The sequence below is a fragment of the Myotis daubentonii genome, chromosome 4 (assembly GCF_963259705.1).
Source record: "Myotis daubentonii chromosome 4, mMyoDau2.1, whole genome shotgun sequence".
NCBI lineage: Eukaryota > Metazoa > Chordata > Mammalia > Chiroptera > Vespertilionidae > Myotis > Myotis daubentonii.
The window spans coordinates 12,733,604-12,750,473 of NC_081843.1; the positions used below are offsets into that span (position 1 = coordinate 12,733,604).

The following is a 16,870-nucleotide window of genomic DNA, read 5'->3' on the forward strand; positions in this document are numbered from 1 at the left end:
GGAAGTGACGCCGTTGCCAGGCGGCCGTTGCTAGGCGCGCGCTGCGTGCCCTGCGTGGGGCGCGCGGCGGCCGAGGCGGGAAGTGCAAGCTGAGTGCAAGCGGCTGCGCCATGGCGCGAGGTAGGCTCGCGGCCCGCAAACTCGGGTGTCGGGGCGAGCGGTCCGGGATCCTGAGTGGGGGGCGGGCAGGGTCCGGTGGCCGGTGCGCACTGAGCCTGCGGCCTGGCTTCGTCAGCGCCAATCGCAGGCCCTTGGGCGGGTTGGTGCCGATCTTGGGCCCGAACCCAGTACTCGCGCTTTGATTGCTGTCACTACTGGGGAGCGTGCAGACCCAGACCCCGGCCCCTCCCTGGGTCCGGCACCTGGGGCAGGTCCCCACACACCTCCCTGTCCCCCCAGTGTGGCAGCACCCATTCCTCAACGTCTTCAGACAGTTCAAGGTGGACGAGTGGAAGCGGTCCACTAAGGAGGGCGACGTGGCCGCAGTGATGGTAAGGGAGCCAGAAGGCCTGGCAGCAGGCCGGGTGGGGTCCTCTTCTCTGCCTGGACACGTGCGGGCAGGGCAGCGCCCCTCCTGGTGCTCCCTGGCTCTGTGGGGCACACTCCCATCTCTTTCTCCAGGACAAGACCCTAAAGTGCACTGTGTATCGTATTAGAGGCACTGTCTCCGCCAGCAATTACATCCAGCTCCCCAAAACCAGCGCGCAGTCCCTGGGGCTGACAGGACGATACCTGTACTTGCTTTTCCGACCCCTGTCCACCAAGCACTTCGTCATCCACCTGGACTTGTCCACTGAGGTGCTGAGCTTGGGAGCAGGGTCTGCGGTGGGGGCTCTGCACCCCCGGGGCCACCTCTTGTCTCCTGACAGCCACCTTGGTCCCTGCAGGACAGCCAGGTCATCCGTGTATCCCTTTCCAACCTCTTCAAGGAATTCAAGTCTACAGCCACGTGGCTTCAATTCCCCTTTGTTTGTGAAGGGACATCCAGGAAAGGTGACACAGAGATGGGACAGGGAGAGTCCGGGAGAGAGAGCCTGAGGGCGGACTGGGAAGTAGGGCAGGCCCAGGGGCAGGCGGGGCAGGCCCAGTCGGGCTCCTTTGTGGCCTGGAGTGGGGCAGCCTGAGTGGGGGGGCACATGGTTTTGGCTATGGGGATGGGGTCAGGCCAAGGACAGAAGGCACTGTGGGCTGGCTGGTGAGAGGATGGGCACTGCTGACCTTGACTTGCCTCCTGCAGACCTGGCAGGTGCGGCTCCCCCTGGTGCCCGCTGGACCTGCCTGCAGCTGGACCTGCACGACATCCTCCTTGTCTACCTGAACCGGCGCTACAGCCATCTCAAGAGTGTCCGGCTGTGTGCCAGCCTGCTGGTCCGAAGCCTCTACACCAGCGACCTGTGCTTCGACCCAGGTGAGGGCTGTGCCCCACGCCCTGCACTTAGCCTACCGGTGGGCTGCTCCAGACCCATCCCTCCCCCCAGATTCTCTGCCCAGGAGAGGCCTTGGCACTTGACGAAGGTGCCCTTACTGCCCTAGCTCCCAAGACCCTGATAGGAGGAGGCGGCGGTGGGCAGATGTTCAGGCGATACTCTGCAAGCACCTGGTGTGCTGAGGCTCGCCTGGCCTGGGAGAGGTTGCTGGCTGGGCTTCCTTAGACCTGGAGCAACTCTGCTCTTTGCAGCTGTCACTGTCGCTGAGGCGCGGCGGGCAAAGCTGCCCGTCACCCCCATGCCTCGAGAAATGGCGTTTCCAGTGCCAAAGGGGGAGAACTGGCACGACCACTACATTTACATCCGGTGAGCAGTTCTGCCTGTCCCAGGGCGGCTGGCAGGGGAGGGCAGGGTGGACACTGTGCTGATTCTCCCTCTGCCCCACTGAGGTTTCCAAGCGACAGCCCAGCAGTGCCCTCCAAGCTGGTCCAGAGGAACTGCTCCCCTCCTGAGGCAGGTGGGCCTGTGGGCGTGCAGAGCTCGGCGGGAGATGGGGTCCTGGCATGGTGTCTGGGTGGTGAACTCCGGTGTGGTGCCTGCAAGGGCCCGGGCTAGCCTGGAGGTCATCCCGCGGTCCCAGATTCATTTTGGGAGGCTGCGTGGAGGGTGCCTGGGGGCCTCGAGCTCTCCAGCTGGGAGGGGTGCCGGAGCTTGGGGGCAGTGGGGGCTGCGGCTGACGAGGTGGCTTCTCTCTCTGCTGCCCTTCCCGGTGCCTTCTGCCACTTCCTTCTCAGGCCTCTTCACTCTGCTCAGTGGGTTCTGCCCTTTGCTTCATTGCAGGCTTCCGGAGACATGTGCCACAGCTTCTCCCTCGCCCGGGGCCCTTCAGCAAGTCCAGGCAGGACAGCATGTCCCCTGTGGTTCAGACGCTTGGCCCCACAGCTGTGAGTGCCTGTGCCCTTAGAGATGGGGCTAAGGAAGGTAGCCCCAGGGTCTGACGGACACTGTCCCCCCCACAGTCCTGGCAGGCCTCCTTGGGGCTCCTTCCAGAGGATGGCCTGCCCTCTGAATGCTCAGAAGTCTCCATCGTGGGTGGCTCCGGGGTCGATAGACGAGAGCCCTCGGCCAGCGCGAAGGCCACTGACAAGCGTGCTGCTGGCAGTGGCCCTCCGGTGTCTGCTTGTAAGTTGGCTGTGGTGCCCCCGGCCCCAGAGGATGCGACCAAGCATGAGGTGAGTGCATGTCTTGAGGAAGGCAGGGGAGTCTAAGCCATAGAGGTGGGAGGGGCCTTGGTGAGGTGTGGGTAGGGGGATCTTGGGCCTTGGCTCACCACAAGCCATGCTTGGGGCAGTTAGGCCCCTTCTCATCAGCCCCGTGGCAGGAAGCAGAGTAGGCAGGAAGCCGCTTTGGGCAAAAATCCCTTTCAACAAAGAGTAAGGCGGGTCTGGTGCCCGGCTCCCAACTCCCAGCCCCCGGAGCCTCGGGGGCAGCAGCAGAGGGTCTGGCAGTGTGGCCGGAATCCTGACTCCTGCCGCAGAGCAGTCAAAAGCAGCCCCCAGTCCTAAGCAGCTTGTTGGCAGCCCAGGTGGGCAGCCCTGGCTGCACCGGGACTTGCTTTCTGGGGTCTCACAGTGAGTTTGCCTGTTTCAGGGCTTCCTGCCAGATCCGGTCCTGAGGCTCAAGAGAGTCATTGGCCTCGGGGGCCACAGCACTAAATGGGTGAGGGGCCCATGCTCTCGTTGGGTTGGACAAGTGTCAGAGGAAAGGCCTTACATGCCCCGAGGTTGCTGTGTGCGTTCCCGTCTTGATCACGTCCGCACGGTGGCTCAGTGCTTCCTCAGTGACCGTCACTCACGGGCCCCCTTGGTTCGCACGGGTGCTGGCTGGTCAGTGTTGCTCTAAGTGTTTGAGCTTCCAGAGACCAGTGAGCTCTTACCCTCTAAAGCTTGGATGCAGCCGCGTGGGGCTGGTGTGGGCACGACTTGTGGGTCCCTGTGGGGTGGGGTCGGGGACTGTGGGAGAGGAGGCCCTGGCTTGCCAGGCCCTCCTGGACACAAGCTCCAAGTCTTTGTCGGCTCTCTGGTTTTTCATGGCCTGAACTCCAAAGTTTCCTGCATTGCAGACAGGGCTCAGAGAAAACTGTGTGTGTGTGTGTGTGTGTGTGTGTGTGTCCGCGCGCGCCTGCACGTATATTCATGTGTGTGTAAGTCTCCTATTTCTTCGCTGTGTGCATCCCGTTGACTCCTGTGCACATTACGTGGGGAAAGGTATGCCAGGTGGGGAGGCGAGGCCCGCCAGCCTGCGACTCAGCCTCCGACCCCCGTGCACAGGCCCTGTGGACCAAGGACGGGGCTGCTGTCGTGTACCCCTGCCACGCGGTCATTGTGGTCCTGTGCATTGACACCCGGGAGCAGCGCTTCTTCCTGGGCCACACAGACAAGGTGGGTACTGCCTGGCCCAGGGGTGGCCTGCACCCAAAGGCTGCACCACTTCCCTCAACCTGCCACCTCCCCAGGTCTCTGCCCTGGCACTGGATGGGAGCAACTCTCTGCTGGCCTCAGCCCAGGCACACCCCCACAGCATGCTGCGTCTCTGGGACTTCCAGACCAGGAGCTGCCTGTCCCTGTTCCGGAGCCCTGTCCACACTGTCTGCTCCCTCAGGTGGGTGAGGGGCCACTGAGGTGGGTGGGGGCAGCCCTGGTGACGCTGACCGTCTCTTCCACGTCCACAGCTTCTCCGAAAGCGGGGCCCTACTCTGCTGCATTGGCAAGGACCGCCATGGGAAGATGGTAACAGGGCGGGCGGAGGAAGCGGGGCAATGTCCAAATCGCTCAGGAAGCGCCTTCCCCTGCTGGCCTTCCCCTGGCCCCGCCGGGAGGCCCCCTGCCTCCCACACACTGCAGAGTATCTTGTGTTTTACACCCCTTGTGGGTGGAGCCAACTTTTATTTATTTTATATATATATACTTTTTAAAAAAATATATTTCATTGATCTTTTACAGGGAGGAAGGGAGAGGGATAGAATATTAGAAATATCAATGAACCCTAACCGGTTTTGCTCAGTGGATAGAGCGTCGGCCTGCGGAATCAAGGGTCCCGGGTTCGATTCCGGTCAAGGGCATGTACCTTGGTTGCAGGCACATCCCCAGCAGGAGGCAGCTGATCGATGTTTCTCTCTCATCGCTGTTTCTAACTCTCTATCCCTCTCCCTTCCTCTCTGTAAAAAATCAATAAAATATATTTTAAAAAAAGAAAAGAAATATCAATGAGAGAGAAACATCAAATCAGCTGCCTCCTGCACACCCCCTACTGGGAATGTGCCCGCAATCAAGACACATGCCCTTGACCGGAATCAAACCTGGGACCCTTCAGTTCGCAGACCGACGCTCTATCCACTGAGCCAAACCGGTTAGGGCTAATACATATTTTTTATTGATTTCAGAGAGGAAGAGAGAGAGAGCAACATTAATGATGAGAGAGAATCATTGATCAGCTGCCTCCTGCTTGCCCCACACTGGGGATGGAGCCTGCAACCCAGGCATGTGCCCTTGACTGGGAATCGAACTGTGACCTCCTGGTTCATAGTTTGATGCTCAACCACTGAGCCACGCCGGCCGGGCTAGAGTCAACATTTAAATAACTCACCTCACTTTCTTTGGTGGCATGTTCTGGAGTCATAGGGCAGCTGGGTTTTATGTCCGAAGCCAGGTGGGGCAAGTGGAGGTCCCGCCGGGGTAGTGGGGCTGCCCCCCCCCCCCCCCACTCTCACCAGCTGAGTGCTCAGGCCGCTCCCATAGGAGGAAGAGCCCAGTGGGGGCCGGGCAGGGCAGGCTGGTGCAACAGGGGCTCAGCAGGGACTTGTTGCAGATGGTGGTGGCCTGGGGCACTGACCAGGTGGGGCGAGGCGGTGAGGCCGTCATTCTCGCAAAGGCAAACACCGACGTCGACATCCAGGCTTTTGAGATCGCCTTTTGTAATGAAACCAGGTACCTGGGCCTCCTGCCCACCTGCAGTGCTGGGATGGGGGTCTGGCAGCCCATGGGTCTGCATGGGGGTGAGCCACCGAGCCTGCCTCCCCTTCCTCACTCAGGGCCCTCGTCCACAGCAGCCGCAGCTCCCCGTGGGGATTGGATAACTCACCCTCATACCCTTTCGCAGGATGGCGTCGTGCGGGCGGGGCAATGTGCGGCTGTGGCGGCTTCGCGGTGGGGGCCTGTGCTCCTGCCCTGTGGACCTGGGGGAGCATCATGCAGTCGAGTTCACGGACCTGGCCTTTGGGAGGGCCCAGTACGGCCGCACGCTGTGAGTACTGCCCTTGTCCTCTAACCAGCCCGCCCCGTTCCGTCTGGCCCTTCGGCCCTCACCTGGTGCCTCTCCGGGCAGCTACGTTTGCAGCCGAAGTGGTCACATCCTGGAGATCGACCACCAGCGCATGGCTGTGCGGCGCACTCGCTATCTCCTGCCCACGCAGACTCCCGGTAGCCCCCTCCCACAGAAGCAGGCCTGCAGCTTGGGTAGGTAGTCCCTGCTGTGGGGGCGGAGCAGCCCTGATGCTTCTGCTGACGCTGCCTGCCCCCCAGGCCCCGGCATCGCCATCAGCAGCCTCAGTGTCTCCCAGGCTGAGTGTGCGGTGGGCTCGGAGGACGGCTACCTGCGCCTCTGGCCTCTGGACTTCTCCTCTGTGCTCCTGGAGGCAGGTAGGACAAGACAGTAGCTCGCCATCAGGGTCCAGCCCTGGGCTAGATGGCAGTCAGGGCTCTGAGAAGCTTCATCCTGACCCTGGGACCCACCATTGCTGAGCCAGGAGTGGGTGGCCACGGGGGAGCCGCCTGACCTTGTCCACAGGAAGACGGGGCTCTAGGCAGCAAGGAAACGAGTGTGTGTCTTGGGGGGCTGGGAGGGAGGTGCATCCTGGATGTGGCCAGCCTGCCCTGGTGCCGGCCCACCCTGCCTGGGAGGTCACCCACCACCCTGCCCGCAGAGCACGAGGGCCCCATCAGCTCAGTCCGACTCAGCCCCGATGGCTTGCGTGTGCTGTCCACCACCTCCTCGGGCCATCTGGGCTTCCTGGACGTCCCCTCCCGGGAGTATAATGTGCTGGTGCGCTCCCACACTGCCCCGGTGCTGGCCCTCGCCACCGAGTGCAGCCGAGGACAGCTGGCCACCGTGTCCCAGGACCACACTGTCCGAGTGTGGGATCTGGCAACCCTGCAGCAGGTAGAGCACGGCCAGGGGGGAAAGACTGGAGAGCCACAGGCCATGCTGAGGCCTGGGGGGGAGGGCCCAGGCAGGTGGGGGGCTGGGGAGGACCCTTGGTGCACTTTGTCCTGTGGGCATGTTGGGGACCCTCCGGTTCAGGCCACCTGAAGAGAGACCAGCTCTCAGGTTCTCCTGGCCGGCTGGTAGCGACCACCCTGCCTGCCCTCACACGGCCCCACCCTCCAGCTCTACGACTTCACGTCGCCCGAGGACGCGCCGTGTGCAGTCGCCTTCTATCCCACGCAGCCCATCTTCTTCTGCGGGTTCAGCAGTGGGGCCGTCCGCTCCTTCAGCCTGGAGGCCACCAGGGTCCTGGTGGAACACAGGTGGGTGCCCAGCGGGCCCCTGGCTCCACAGATGCCTACGGTGGATACTCGTGGGGTCCCCTGGGGTGTGTGGGTGGCTGGGCAGAGCAGGGGAGGGCTGCCTCCAGGAGCCTCCTGCTCTGCTGCCCCTGGGGGACTTGGTCAGGGATGGTCCAACGCAGGGCCAAAGCAGCGGGCATCCCTGTGTGGGCAGGTGTCACCAAGGAGCCGTCACCGGCCTGGTCGCCAGCCCCGATGGCAGCCTCTTGTTCAGCGCCTGCTCTCAGGGCACCCTGGCCCAGTACCACTGCGCCGCCACTTGCTGCCGCGTCCTGCGTGTTGCAGGTTAGACACCACCCCCACCCTTCCCCCCGCACCTGCACGGCCCCACCGCAGCTCCCAGCCTGCCCCTCATCGGGTTCCTGCGGGGGTGGGCTTGCCCGGTGTCCACTGCCAGCAGTAAGCTGCCTTCTGTGGCCTCACCACCTAGACGCCCAGGGCAGGTGTGGTTTTAGGCCACACCGAGCCCTCCAGACAGAAGGCTGCGAGGGTCTGTCTCTGCCCCGCCCAGAAGGAGGTGACCAGCCCGAGCGCCAGGCTGGCACAGGGTCGGCCCACCCAGGGGTACCTGCCCCTCCCATGGCCGGTCAGATGGTCCCTTGGGGTCACGGGGCCCAGGGGAACCCCAGCTATATTCCGGCAGACCTGGGCCCTGGGTGTTTTGGCGCCCTGATGCTCAGGCCCCTGGGCTGGTTTCTGCACTTGCGGGCAGGTTTTGTGCCCGCTCTGGCCGCCCCCTTCCCACCCGGCTGACCGCCGGCCCCTGTGGTTCCGCAGCCAACGTGGTGTGCCGGGGTGCCCCCCCGAGTCCCAGCGCCGTGGCCGTCAGTGGGGACAGCCGCTTGCTGGCTTTCACGGGTCCCTTTAAGCACATGGTGACCATCATGGACGCAGCCTCCCTGGATGATGTGAGTCAGCCGGAACCTTCCGTGCGCCCACTGTGGGTGGGCCTGCACCAGCCTGGCCGGCAGACCCCATGGGTGTTTCAACTCTCGGCCACATGGCTCCCCTGGGTTCCGCCAGGGCTTCTCCTTGGCCCTGTGTGGAGTGCGACGCATCAAGGGAGCAGGTGGGAGGCCACACTCACTTCAGAGAGGACCCGGGCCCTGCTGCCCTCACTCACAGGCACAGAGGACATGGTGTGCCCAGGGCGGGCCAGCCAGGGGAGGGTGTGCGGCTTGCCCCAGGCTGCCTGCCTCCTGTGCCCTGGCTCTGGGAGCGTCAGCTCTGCCCAGAGGCCATGGCTGATGACTAGTTGCTGCTCTCTCCCAGCTGCTACGGGTGGACATCAGTGCCCTGGACCCGGCCAGCAGTGGCCTGGACTCGGCTGTGGCTGTCTGCTTCAGTCCCGCACCCCGTAGCCACCTGCTGGTGTCCTTGTCATCCAACAAGGTTGTGGTGCTCGACGCCATATCGGGCCGCCTGGTTCGAGAGGTGAGTCCCGAGTCGGGGCCGGTGGCTTGGTGTCCCCTTGGCTCCCATGTTGGTGTCCCCGTGCCTGAGGAGGGGGTGCTGGGCCGCCTTCCACTCCTGAGAGGTGCATTTTTTGAGAAGGGAGGTTTCCCGGGTTCAGGGGGCTCATATGCTCTGATCGTCTCCCCACGACAATGTTCTCTTGCAGTTTTGTGATGTGCACCCTGTGGCCTGCTCCGCCCTGGCTCTCAGCAGGGATGCCCGCTTGCTGCTGACAGCTGCCGACCGAGCCATCAAGGTGTGGGACTACTTAACGCAGTCCGACCCCAGCTGCCAGGTGGGTGCTGCACAGGACGTGGGTGGGCGTAGGCAGGCGGGTGAGGAGGAGGGTGGATGGTGACCCCCTGGCTGTGGGAGAACAGTGGGGTCTCTGTATGTGAAATGTGCTGCCCCCAGGTGTACATTGGCCACTCAGAGCCCGTGCAGGCTGTGGCCTTCACCCCTGACCAGCAGCATCTCCTCAGCGTGGGAGATGCCATCTTCCTCTGGGACATCCTGGCCTCGCCTGAGAGGTCGTCCCCAGAAAGGCAAGTGCCCTTGACCTGTATCTGCCAGGCCTCCTGCTGCACCCTCCCCGCCTGACACCCTCTCTTGTTGCCTCTGCAGCGTCCCAGGCTCACCCGGGCCCTCCCCAACCTGTGAGGCTGCGAGTGGTCGCACCGCGGTGGAAGGTCTGTGGTGACATCTCGTGTTGGCACTGCAGCCACTGGGAGTGGCATGGTGCTGCTGCCGGTCCTGAGGGTCCCAGTGCATGAGGGATGGGGGGCGAGGCACCCCTCTCCCTCTGCGCTCTGTCCTCTTCAGTCCCTAAGCACAGCACAGCCTCTTCCATCCCCAGGTCCAAATGCAAGTCAGCAGGAGGATGCGCTCGCCGGGACCAATGGGCTCCCTCGGTGGCAGGTGCCCGTGCCATCCCAGGCAGCCCCACCCCAGCTGAGCATCTGTGCTGGGCCCTTAGATGGCGGTGATGGTAAGGCCAGCAGCCCTGGAGCACCTGGGCAGGCCTGTTTGTCGGCGTGTTTGGGTGCTGCTCTAGGTCTGTGGGGAGAGGGAAGGGTGTAGGGGGCCCTGTGCCCTCCTTTCACTGCCCCCCAACTTCCCTAGGCACTTCCTCTGTGTCAGATGAAGGACCCTCTGAGGAGAGCCACAGCCCTGAGGGGCTCTGCCAGGCCCCAGGCCCACCCGTGCTGGTGCAGAAGGAGGCCGGTGGGGCTGGAGACGGGGCCGCAGGGGGCCCTTGGGACCCCAGTGTGCTGCCCCACCCCCATGGGCAGCCTAGTAAGCAAGGTAGGGCAGGGATACTCATGACGGGGCTGGGGTCAGATGTGGGTACCCATGGGCCCCAGATGGGGGTTCACCCCATGAGATGAGGCCTGCACTTAAAGGGCAAGTAGATCAGCCTGAGGCTGCTGTGAGGCCGGCGCTGGATGTGGCTCATAGGCATCCTCTGACCCTGAGTGTTTCCTGGGTTGGGTGCTCATGTCCAGCCGGGGCCAGGTGGCTGTGTGAGGGAGGGGTCTCTGAATGGTTCATCCTCTCTGCCAGGTGCCTGGAGCCTCAGGAGAGCCAGGACCCAGCCCGCCGCCCGCCCAGACGCCTACAAACACTTCACAGCACGCTACAAAGCCTCCCTGATGGCCAAGGTTGTACGGGGGTGGGATCCTCACAGCCTCTGCCGCCGGTGGACCCCCCAGAGGGTCGGGGGTGAGGGTGGCACAGCCCTGTGGTTTCTGGGAGTGTCCCTTCTTCCTAATTCATGGGTTCCCCGGGTCTCCCTGGCCCTGCTGCCAAAGTTGACGGCGATGCAGGCCTTGACAGTGGTCACTTCACAGGCACCGTCTTACCGTGCACTTGTGCTTTCACTGTCACGCGGACACCCAGACCGTGTCCTGCTAAGCCCACTGTCTCCCCCGGACGGTCCTGCCTCCTTGCGTGTCCTGTCTGGAGAGCCCCTGGGTCTTGCTATCCCTGTCTGCCCTCCCCGGACTCCAGGGACCGCCCACATCTCCCACTCCTGCCTCCCTGTCTGCACCCCCAGCTTCCGTCCCCAGTTGGCCTCTCATGTGTGGGCTTGTGGGCCCACGCTCTTGCCATTTGTCCCATCCCGGGCATGTACCTCCCATAGCTTCGTCCCAGGCCCCAGCCTGATGGGACACAGCCTGAGGTGGCGGGGGTGGGGCGGGGTGGCTGGGTGCTGTGCCACACGTAAGCGTCCTGGACCACTTTCTCACAGAATGTTTCCTCCCCGCCTGCGGGGGGCGAGTGGCTGCACCTGAAGGCTGTTGTGGGCTATAACGGGAACGGGCGGGCCAACGTGATCTGGAGGCCAGACACAGGTAGGGACCACGGACACCGCCCGCCCCGCTCCCAGCCCAGAACCTGCAGGGCGGATGACAGGGCCACACAGACCAGCTCTGGGGCTCCCTCCCTGCCACAGGCTTCTTTGCCTACACCTGCGGCTGCCTGGTGGTAGTGGAGGACCTGCACTCCGGCTCCCAGCAGCACTGGCTCGGCCACTCCGAGGAGATCTCCACGCTGGCTCTCAGCCACGACGCCCAGGTGCTCCTCCCACGCCCAGGTGGTGGTATGCCTCCTGTCGGGCCCCCAGAGCAGCACAAGGGCCTCCCATCCACCCAGAGCCAGTACCCCCTGGACTGCCCTCATCCCACTCACCACCTCCCCCTCACCCACCCTGCCAGGTCCTGGCCTCTGCCTCCGGGAGTAGTGGTGCCGCCTCTGGCTGCCAGATCCGCATCTGGGATGTGCCTGGGGGTTCCTGCCAGCAGCTCCTTTCTCACCACTGCACCGCTGTGCAAGCCCTAGCCTTCTCGCTGGATGATCGGCTCCTTGTCACACTAGGTCGGCTGCGGGGAGGGGGTGTGCGGAGGGCAGTGGCCTCTGGACTCCCCTGCCTGTCCTGGGACTCCGGGGCAGCTGGTGTGACCACCATGCATCTCCCTAGGGGACTATGGTGACCGAACCCTGGCCCTGTGGAGCATGGCCACCTATGAGCTCGTTTCGTCTACCCACCTCCCAGAGCCGGTGCACGACATGGCCTTCAACCCCTGGGGTGCCGGGGAGCTCGCCTGCGTGGGCCAGGGCGCCCTCACCTCGTGGCTCCTGCAGCAGCGCGGGGCCGACATCAGCCTCCAGGTGCCGGGTTCAGGGGCAGTTTTGGAGGATGGGTCCAGCCGGGCCCTGGGGCATGACTGACCCGCACTGCCCTCCTGTCCCTCCAGGGGCACCGAGAGCCCATCCCCGAGACGGTGGGGGCGGGCGAGCTGACGTCCCTGTGCTACGGGGCCGAGCCGCTGCTGTACTGCGGCTCCAATGCCGGCCAGGTCTGTGTCTGGGACACAAGTGCCAGCCGCTGCTTCCTGGCCTGGGAGGCTGACGACGGTGAGATCGGTGGGTGCCTGAGGAGCCCCTGCGCCCCCCCAAGCTAGGGGCTTGGCCTCTCCCTGGGAGCCCCAGTGCTGTGGCAGTAAGACCCTGTCGAGTCCTGGGCATCTGGGGAAGCAGCGGATGCCACATCTGCCTCCTAGGAGTGCTGCTGTGCTCGGGATCGCGGCTGGTCAGTGGCAGCAACACCAGGCGACTGCGCCTGTGGGCCGTGGGAGCCGTGGCGGAGCTGAGGTGCAAGGGCTCCGGAGCCAGGTGAGCCTCCGCGTTAGCCGGCATCCTTGAGCAGGGCTGTGAGCCAGCACTCTTGCCAGCTGGGCCTGCCCTCTGTGGGGACCCGCTTGGGGGAGGCCAGAGCCGAACATGGGTGCACCCCAGTAGCACCAGGCTCCCTGGGCTCCCCTGGCCACCACTCGGGACCCTCTGCTTCCCCCCAGGTCCAGCTCTGTGTTCATGGAGCGCGAGCTGACCCTGGACGGGGCCGTCGTGAGCGCTGTCTTCCACGACAGCATGGACATGGGTGTGGTGGGCACCACAGCGGGCACGCTCTGGTATGTCAGCTGGGCCGAGGGCACCAGTACCCGCCTCATCAGCGGCCACAGGAGCAAGGTGAGGCTGCCGGGCCCCCGGCTGTCCGTCAGATGTCTGAGTTGGTTTCCCCCCTGGACGCAGGCAGCGCTGTGAGCCCCAGTCACTCCCCGGTCTGTGTTGTCACCCCCAACCCCCAGTTGTCGTTCCGAGTCAAGCCCAGCTGTGGGATTAGTTCACGCGTCAATAGTTCAGGTTTTCAGGATAAGGATGCCCCACACTTAGAACTGCGCATCGTCTCGTGTTGACACAGTCCACGCCGTGTCCACTCGCGCCAGCACACAGGCCCGGCCTCTTCTCCTTCCTCTTCCCTCTGTTGCCCTTTCCCTGGTAATTCACTTGGCAAAGAAACCAGGTCGTCCGTCCCTGGGTGTCCCCAGACCAGGGTTCGCCCTGCCGCTCTGCTCCCACATCCCCTGGGTCCGAGAACCTGGAGGCTGCCAGAACCTGGTCAGGCCGGGCAGTCCCACAGCTGCTCCTGGGTGAGCTGTGTCCCACCAGGAAGCTGGGGCCGCCTGCCTTCCAGTGCTGCCCTTGTCCAGCGTGCCCATCACCCTGGTGGAGTTGGGTTTGCTGAGGCAGAGCTGGGACAGGAGCTGCGGGATCGCTGGTTCTCTCCCTTACGGACCAGGTTTCCAGGCACGGGGTTGGTTCTGCCAACAACAGCCGATGTGTTTCCAAGTCTGTAAGAGCTGGTGGGTGTGCGTGGAGGCCGGCCTCCTGGGGTCACGCTCACGGAGCCCTGGCTTCGGCCAGTGACGGGTTCTTTGAGTTGGCGACCGAGTTCTTTTTTAAATCTGTATGTATTTGTTGGGAAGTGATGACATCCATCGAAGAAATTAAGTTTGAGAGGAGTAAGGGTGATAGGCTTTTTCTATTTTTTGGTGACGGTTCTATACTGAGGTATAATTTACATGCCATACGCTTCAGCCATTCAAACCCCGTGGTGTTCAGTCTGTTCACAGACTTGTACAACTGTCACGACAGCCCATTTCCGAGCACCTTCATCAGCCCAGCAGGAAACCCATGCCATCAAGCACTCGCCCCCCATCCCCTGACAGCCACTAACCGTGGATTTACCTGTTCTCAGCTTTCCACACAAAAGGGTCCATGCCGTGTGGCCCTCTCCCGCCGGCTTCTCGCTGAGCAGCACGGCCTCCAGGTTCATCTGCGCAAGCGTGCGTCAGGGCTTCTCCCCTTATTGCCAAATACTGTCCCGTGGTGCAGGCAGGGCACACTGTGTGTCCACCCATCGGGGAAGAGCGTTTGGGTCCTGAGTCTGGACCGGAGCCGAAGGTCCCTCTCACGTGGAGTGGCAGTGCCCCGGCTCTCCCCCTGCAGCTCCCTCCAGCGGGCCCGTCATTTCTGAGCCAGACAGAGCTAAATTATTATTCTTAAAGATAAAATGTATCATGAGTTCATACTGACATTTGAAATTTAAATGCAGGACGAGGCCATTTTATTTTACCTCATTGGTGTATGGCGTCTGTATCCCCGTTTTGCCACACCCAAAATCCTGACTCGCAGTAGTCACACGCCTGCTTTCTCCCTCGGTGCACACGCGACAATCTCTGGAAAAGCCACGCCACCAGCACCGGTGGTGAGGCCCCTGCACTGGCCTGGAGAGTGTCTCATGCTTCCTTTACCTTTAGTCTGCAGTCCTCCGGGGATGTGCTGTCCCATCACCACGTTTTATTTATTTTTTGTTGGTTTATTTTTGTTAATCCTCACTCCCATTGGTTTTTAGAGAGATTGGAAGGGAGGGGGAGAGACGGAGAGAGAGAAACATCAATATGAGAGAGACATCAATTGTTTGCCTCCTGCATGAGCCCTGACCCTGGCCGGGGATTGAGCCTGCAACCGAGGTACGGGCCCTTGACCTGAATTGAACCCAGGACCCTTCAGGCTGTGGGCTTACGCTCCGTCCACTGAGCCAAACTGGCGAGCACCCTTCGCCACGTTTTAGGTTCTTCCAGAACACTTCTCTGGTGTCCCAGTCGGGCTCAATGGCAGGTGGGCTCCTTACAATTTGAATTCCACCCAGGTCTTGTGTGGGCACCAGGAGGGAGGCCAGGACAGTTTCTTTACTCCACGTGGAGGTGACCATGGCCAGGCGGGCTTGGGCAGGAGACACGTGCTCTCATAGGAATGACCTGGCCCCACGGTGTCCTGTGCCCGAGGGCCACGGGGCCTCAGGGCTGGCTGGCTACCTGCAGGTGAACGAGGTGGTCTTCAGCCCCAGCGAGTCCCACTGTGCCACGTGTGGAGATGATGGGAGTGTGCGGGTGTGGTCCTTGTCCAGCATGGAGCTGGTAATCCAGTTCCAGGTGCTGAACCAGGTATTCGGGGCACCAGGGGCTGTGTGTATGTGTGTGTGTGTCTGTGTGCGCATGCGCTTGGGGTGGGACCCTGCCTCTCCATTGAAGGGCTCTGGGAGCTGCACCCTCCCTCAGCCTCAGTGTCTGTCCTTGGCCTTGGGGTTGGGCCCCATCTTGCTCCCCAGGGGAGTGCTGATGTTTCCCCACTGGGGTCCCCAGAGTTGCCTCTGCTTGGCTTGGAGCCCCCCATCCTGTGGGCGCCCAGAACAGCAGCACATGGCGGCAGGTTATAGTGATGGCACGTTGCGTGTCTTCAACGTCTCTCGAATCTCCATGGAGCTCAAGATGCATCCACACCTGACTGCACTGACGGCCATCGCCTTCTCTGCTGACGGTGAGGGGCTGGGGCCCCCAGGGTGATCCCATGGCCCCTGCCTGGCCCAAGTCACACCTTTGGGCCGGGAGCTCACAAGGTAACAGAGTGGCTCCTGCCTGGCCCAGGTCAGACCATCATCTCTGGAGACAAGGACGGGCTTGTGGCTGTGAGCCAGCCACGCACAGGTCTGACCTTCCGTACACTGAGCGACCACCGGGGCGCTCCCATCTCTACCATCCGGAGCACGAGCAAGGAGGTGAAGTGGCCAGCAGTCCTCAGCTGGGGGGTGCTGGCAGAGAAGGGGCTTGGGCAGAGTGGGGCAGGAGGTACTCACCTGCCCTTACCCGCCCAGAATAGAGCCTTCGGGGTGGAGGGCACAGACTTGTGGTTGGCCGCCAGCGGGGACCAGCGGGTCAGCGTCTGGGCCTCCAACTGGCTGCGGGACTGCTGTGAGCTGGTGGACTGGCTGAGCTTCCCGGCACCGATCCTCACGGAGGTGAGGGTCCTGGGGGCACCTCGGGTGGGGTCGGTGCCCGCCCATCCTCCACAGCACGTTGTGCCTTTCCTCAGGCTTCAGACTGCTCGCCGCCCTCCCTCGCTGCCTTCTGTCCCTGGGATAGGACGCTGCTGGTGTGTGCAGGCCTCGGTCCCCATCCGGAGGTGGTCTTTCACAGCCTCTGCCTGAAGCAGGCACGTGCGCACCCAGCGCCCCCCCCCCCCCCCCGTGACCCTGGGAGGGGCGGGTCCTGGGCTACGGGAACCGCTGCTAACTGCCCTGTGCTCGATGCCCGCAGGTGGTGAAGAAGATCCCACTGCCTGCCTTTGCTGTGTCCCTGAGTCTGTCCCCCAGGGCCCACTTCATGGCCATTGGCTTTGCTGGTGAGTACTGGTGGGTGTGGACTCAGCCTATCTTCGTGCGGCTTAGGGGACTCACCTGTACCCCCACACTGAGACATGCCCCTCAGATCTGCACCCTCATCTCTGAAGTGGGGTACTGAGTCCAGCACGAAATAGAGGGGCTCAGCGGCCCAGTTTGTGGCCTTAGAAGCCCCATGTTGTTAGACACCCTGGCAGTGACGGGCTCTTTCTTGGCCGTGGGTGTGGGAGACAGGCCATTTAGCGCAGATTCTCTGTGGTGTTTCAGCATCCTGCTGGAGACAGGTGGGTGGGGAACCCCTGGGCCCTGGCGTTGCAGGCATGGGCACAGGGCCCACCCCATACCATTTGCCCACAGAGCGTGTGCTGAGGCTGGTGGACTGTGTGTCAGGGGCCGCGCAAGACTTTGCTGGCCACGACGACGGGGTACAGCTCTGTAGGTTTGCCCCATCTGCCAGCCTGCTCTTCACGGCGGCCCACAACGAGATCTTGGTGTGGGAGGTCACAGACTGCTGAGCTGCACTGGGGACCTTGGGGTCAGGTGTGCTGTCCCGGTCACACTGGCTACCTGGCCTGGCAGGGGCTCTCCTGAGAAGCCGCGTTAGTGGAGAACCTTGTGCTAGGCCAGGGTGGCTGGGTAGGCGCAGCCCCTTCACACTGGATGGGCTCAGGACTCTCTTTATGTAAATCATCAAGACCCCAAACGTGTAAAGTGCTGTTGGCACCTGAGTGTCTATGTTTCTACCTGTACAGTTGAAATAAATGTGGGTGTTGCATTGTCGCATT

General features: G+C 62.9%; 1 protein-coding gene across 1 annotated transcript; it reads left to right on the forward strand.

The window, feature by feature from the left end:
• Positions 1-45: 45 nt before the first annotated feature.
• Positions 46-16,846, forward strand: WDR90 (WD repeat domain 90). The gene is made up of 42 exons (XM_059692552.1): positions 46-120; positions 400-491; positions 622-798; positions 888-993; positions 1,238-1,408; positions 1,679-1,793; positions 1,877-1,944; positions 2,268-2,371; positions 2,447-2,659; positions 3,078-3,146; positions 3,758-3,868; positions 3,943-4,088; positions 4,159-4,216; positions 5,295-5,413; positions 5,586-5,729; positions 5,811-5,941; positions 6,008-6,124; positions 6,409-6,644; positions 6,873-7,012; positions 7,206-7,336; positions 7,829-7,959; positions 8,324-8,485; positions 8,673-8,801; positions 8,921-9,051; positions 9,131-9,177; positions 9,363-9,494; positions 9,629-9,811; positions 10,070-10,167; positions 10,758-10,860; positions 10,962-11,083; positions 11,224-11,383; positions 11,487-11,677; positions 11,764-11,932; positions 12,070-12,181; positions 12,364-12,535; positions 14,731-14,853; positions 15,052-15,226; positions 15,334-15,464; positions 15,561-15,704; positions 15,779-15,898; positions 16,003-16,087; positions 16,443-16,846. Exons 1-42 carry the CDS (start codon positions 111-113, stop codon positions 16,598-16,600), a joined length of 5,436 nt encoding a protein of 1,811 aa, XP_059548535.1. The 5' UTR covers positions 46-110; the 3' UTR covers positions 16,601-16,846.
• Positions 16,847-16,870: the final 24 nt, after the last annotated feature.

Coding starts and splice junctions, on each gene's coding strand:
- WDR90 (XM_059692552.1), top strand. Junction 7,013..7,205: donor AGGGTCCTGGTGGAACACAG/GTGGGTGCCCAG, acceptor CTGTGTGGGCAG/GTGTCACCAAGGAGCCGTCA. Junction 9,812..10,069: donor TGGGCAGCCTAGTAAGCAAG/GTAGGGCAGGGA, acceptor CCTCTCTGCCAG/GTGCCTGGAGCCTCAGGAGA.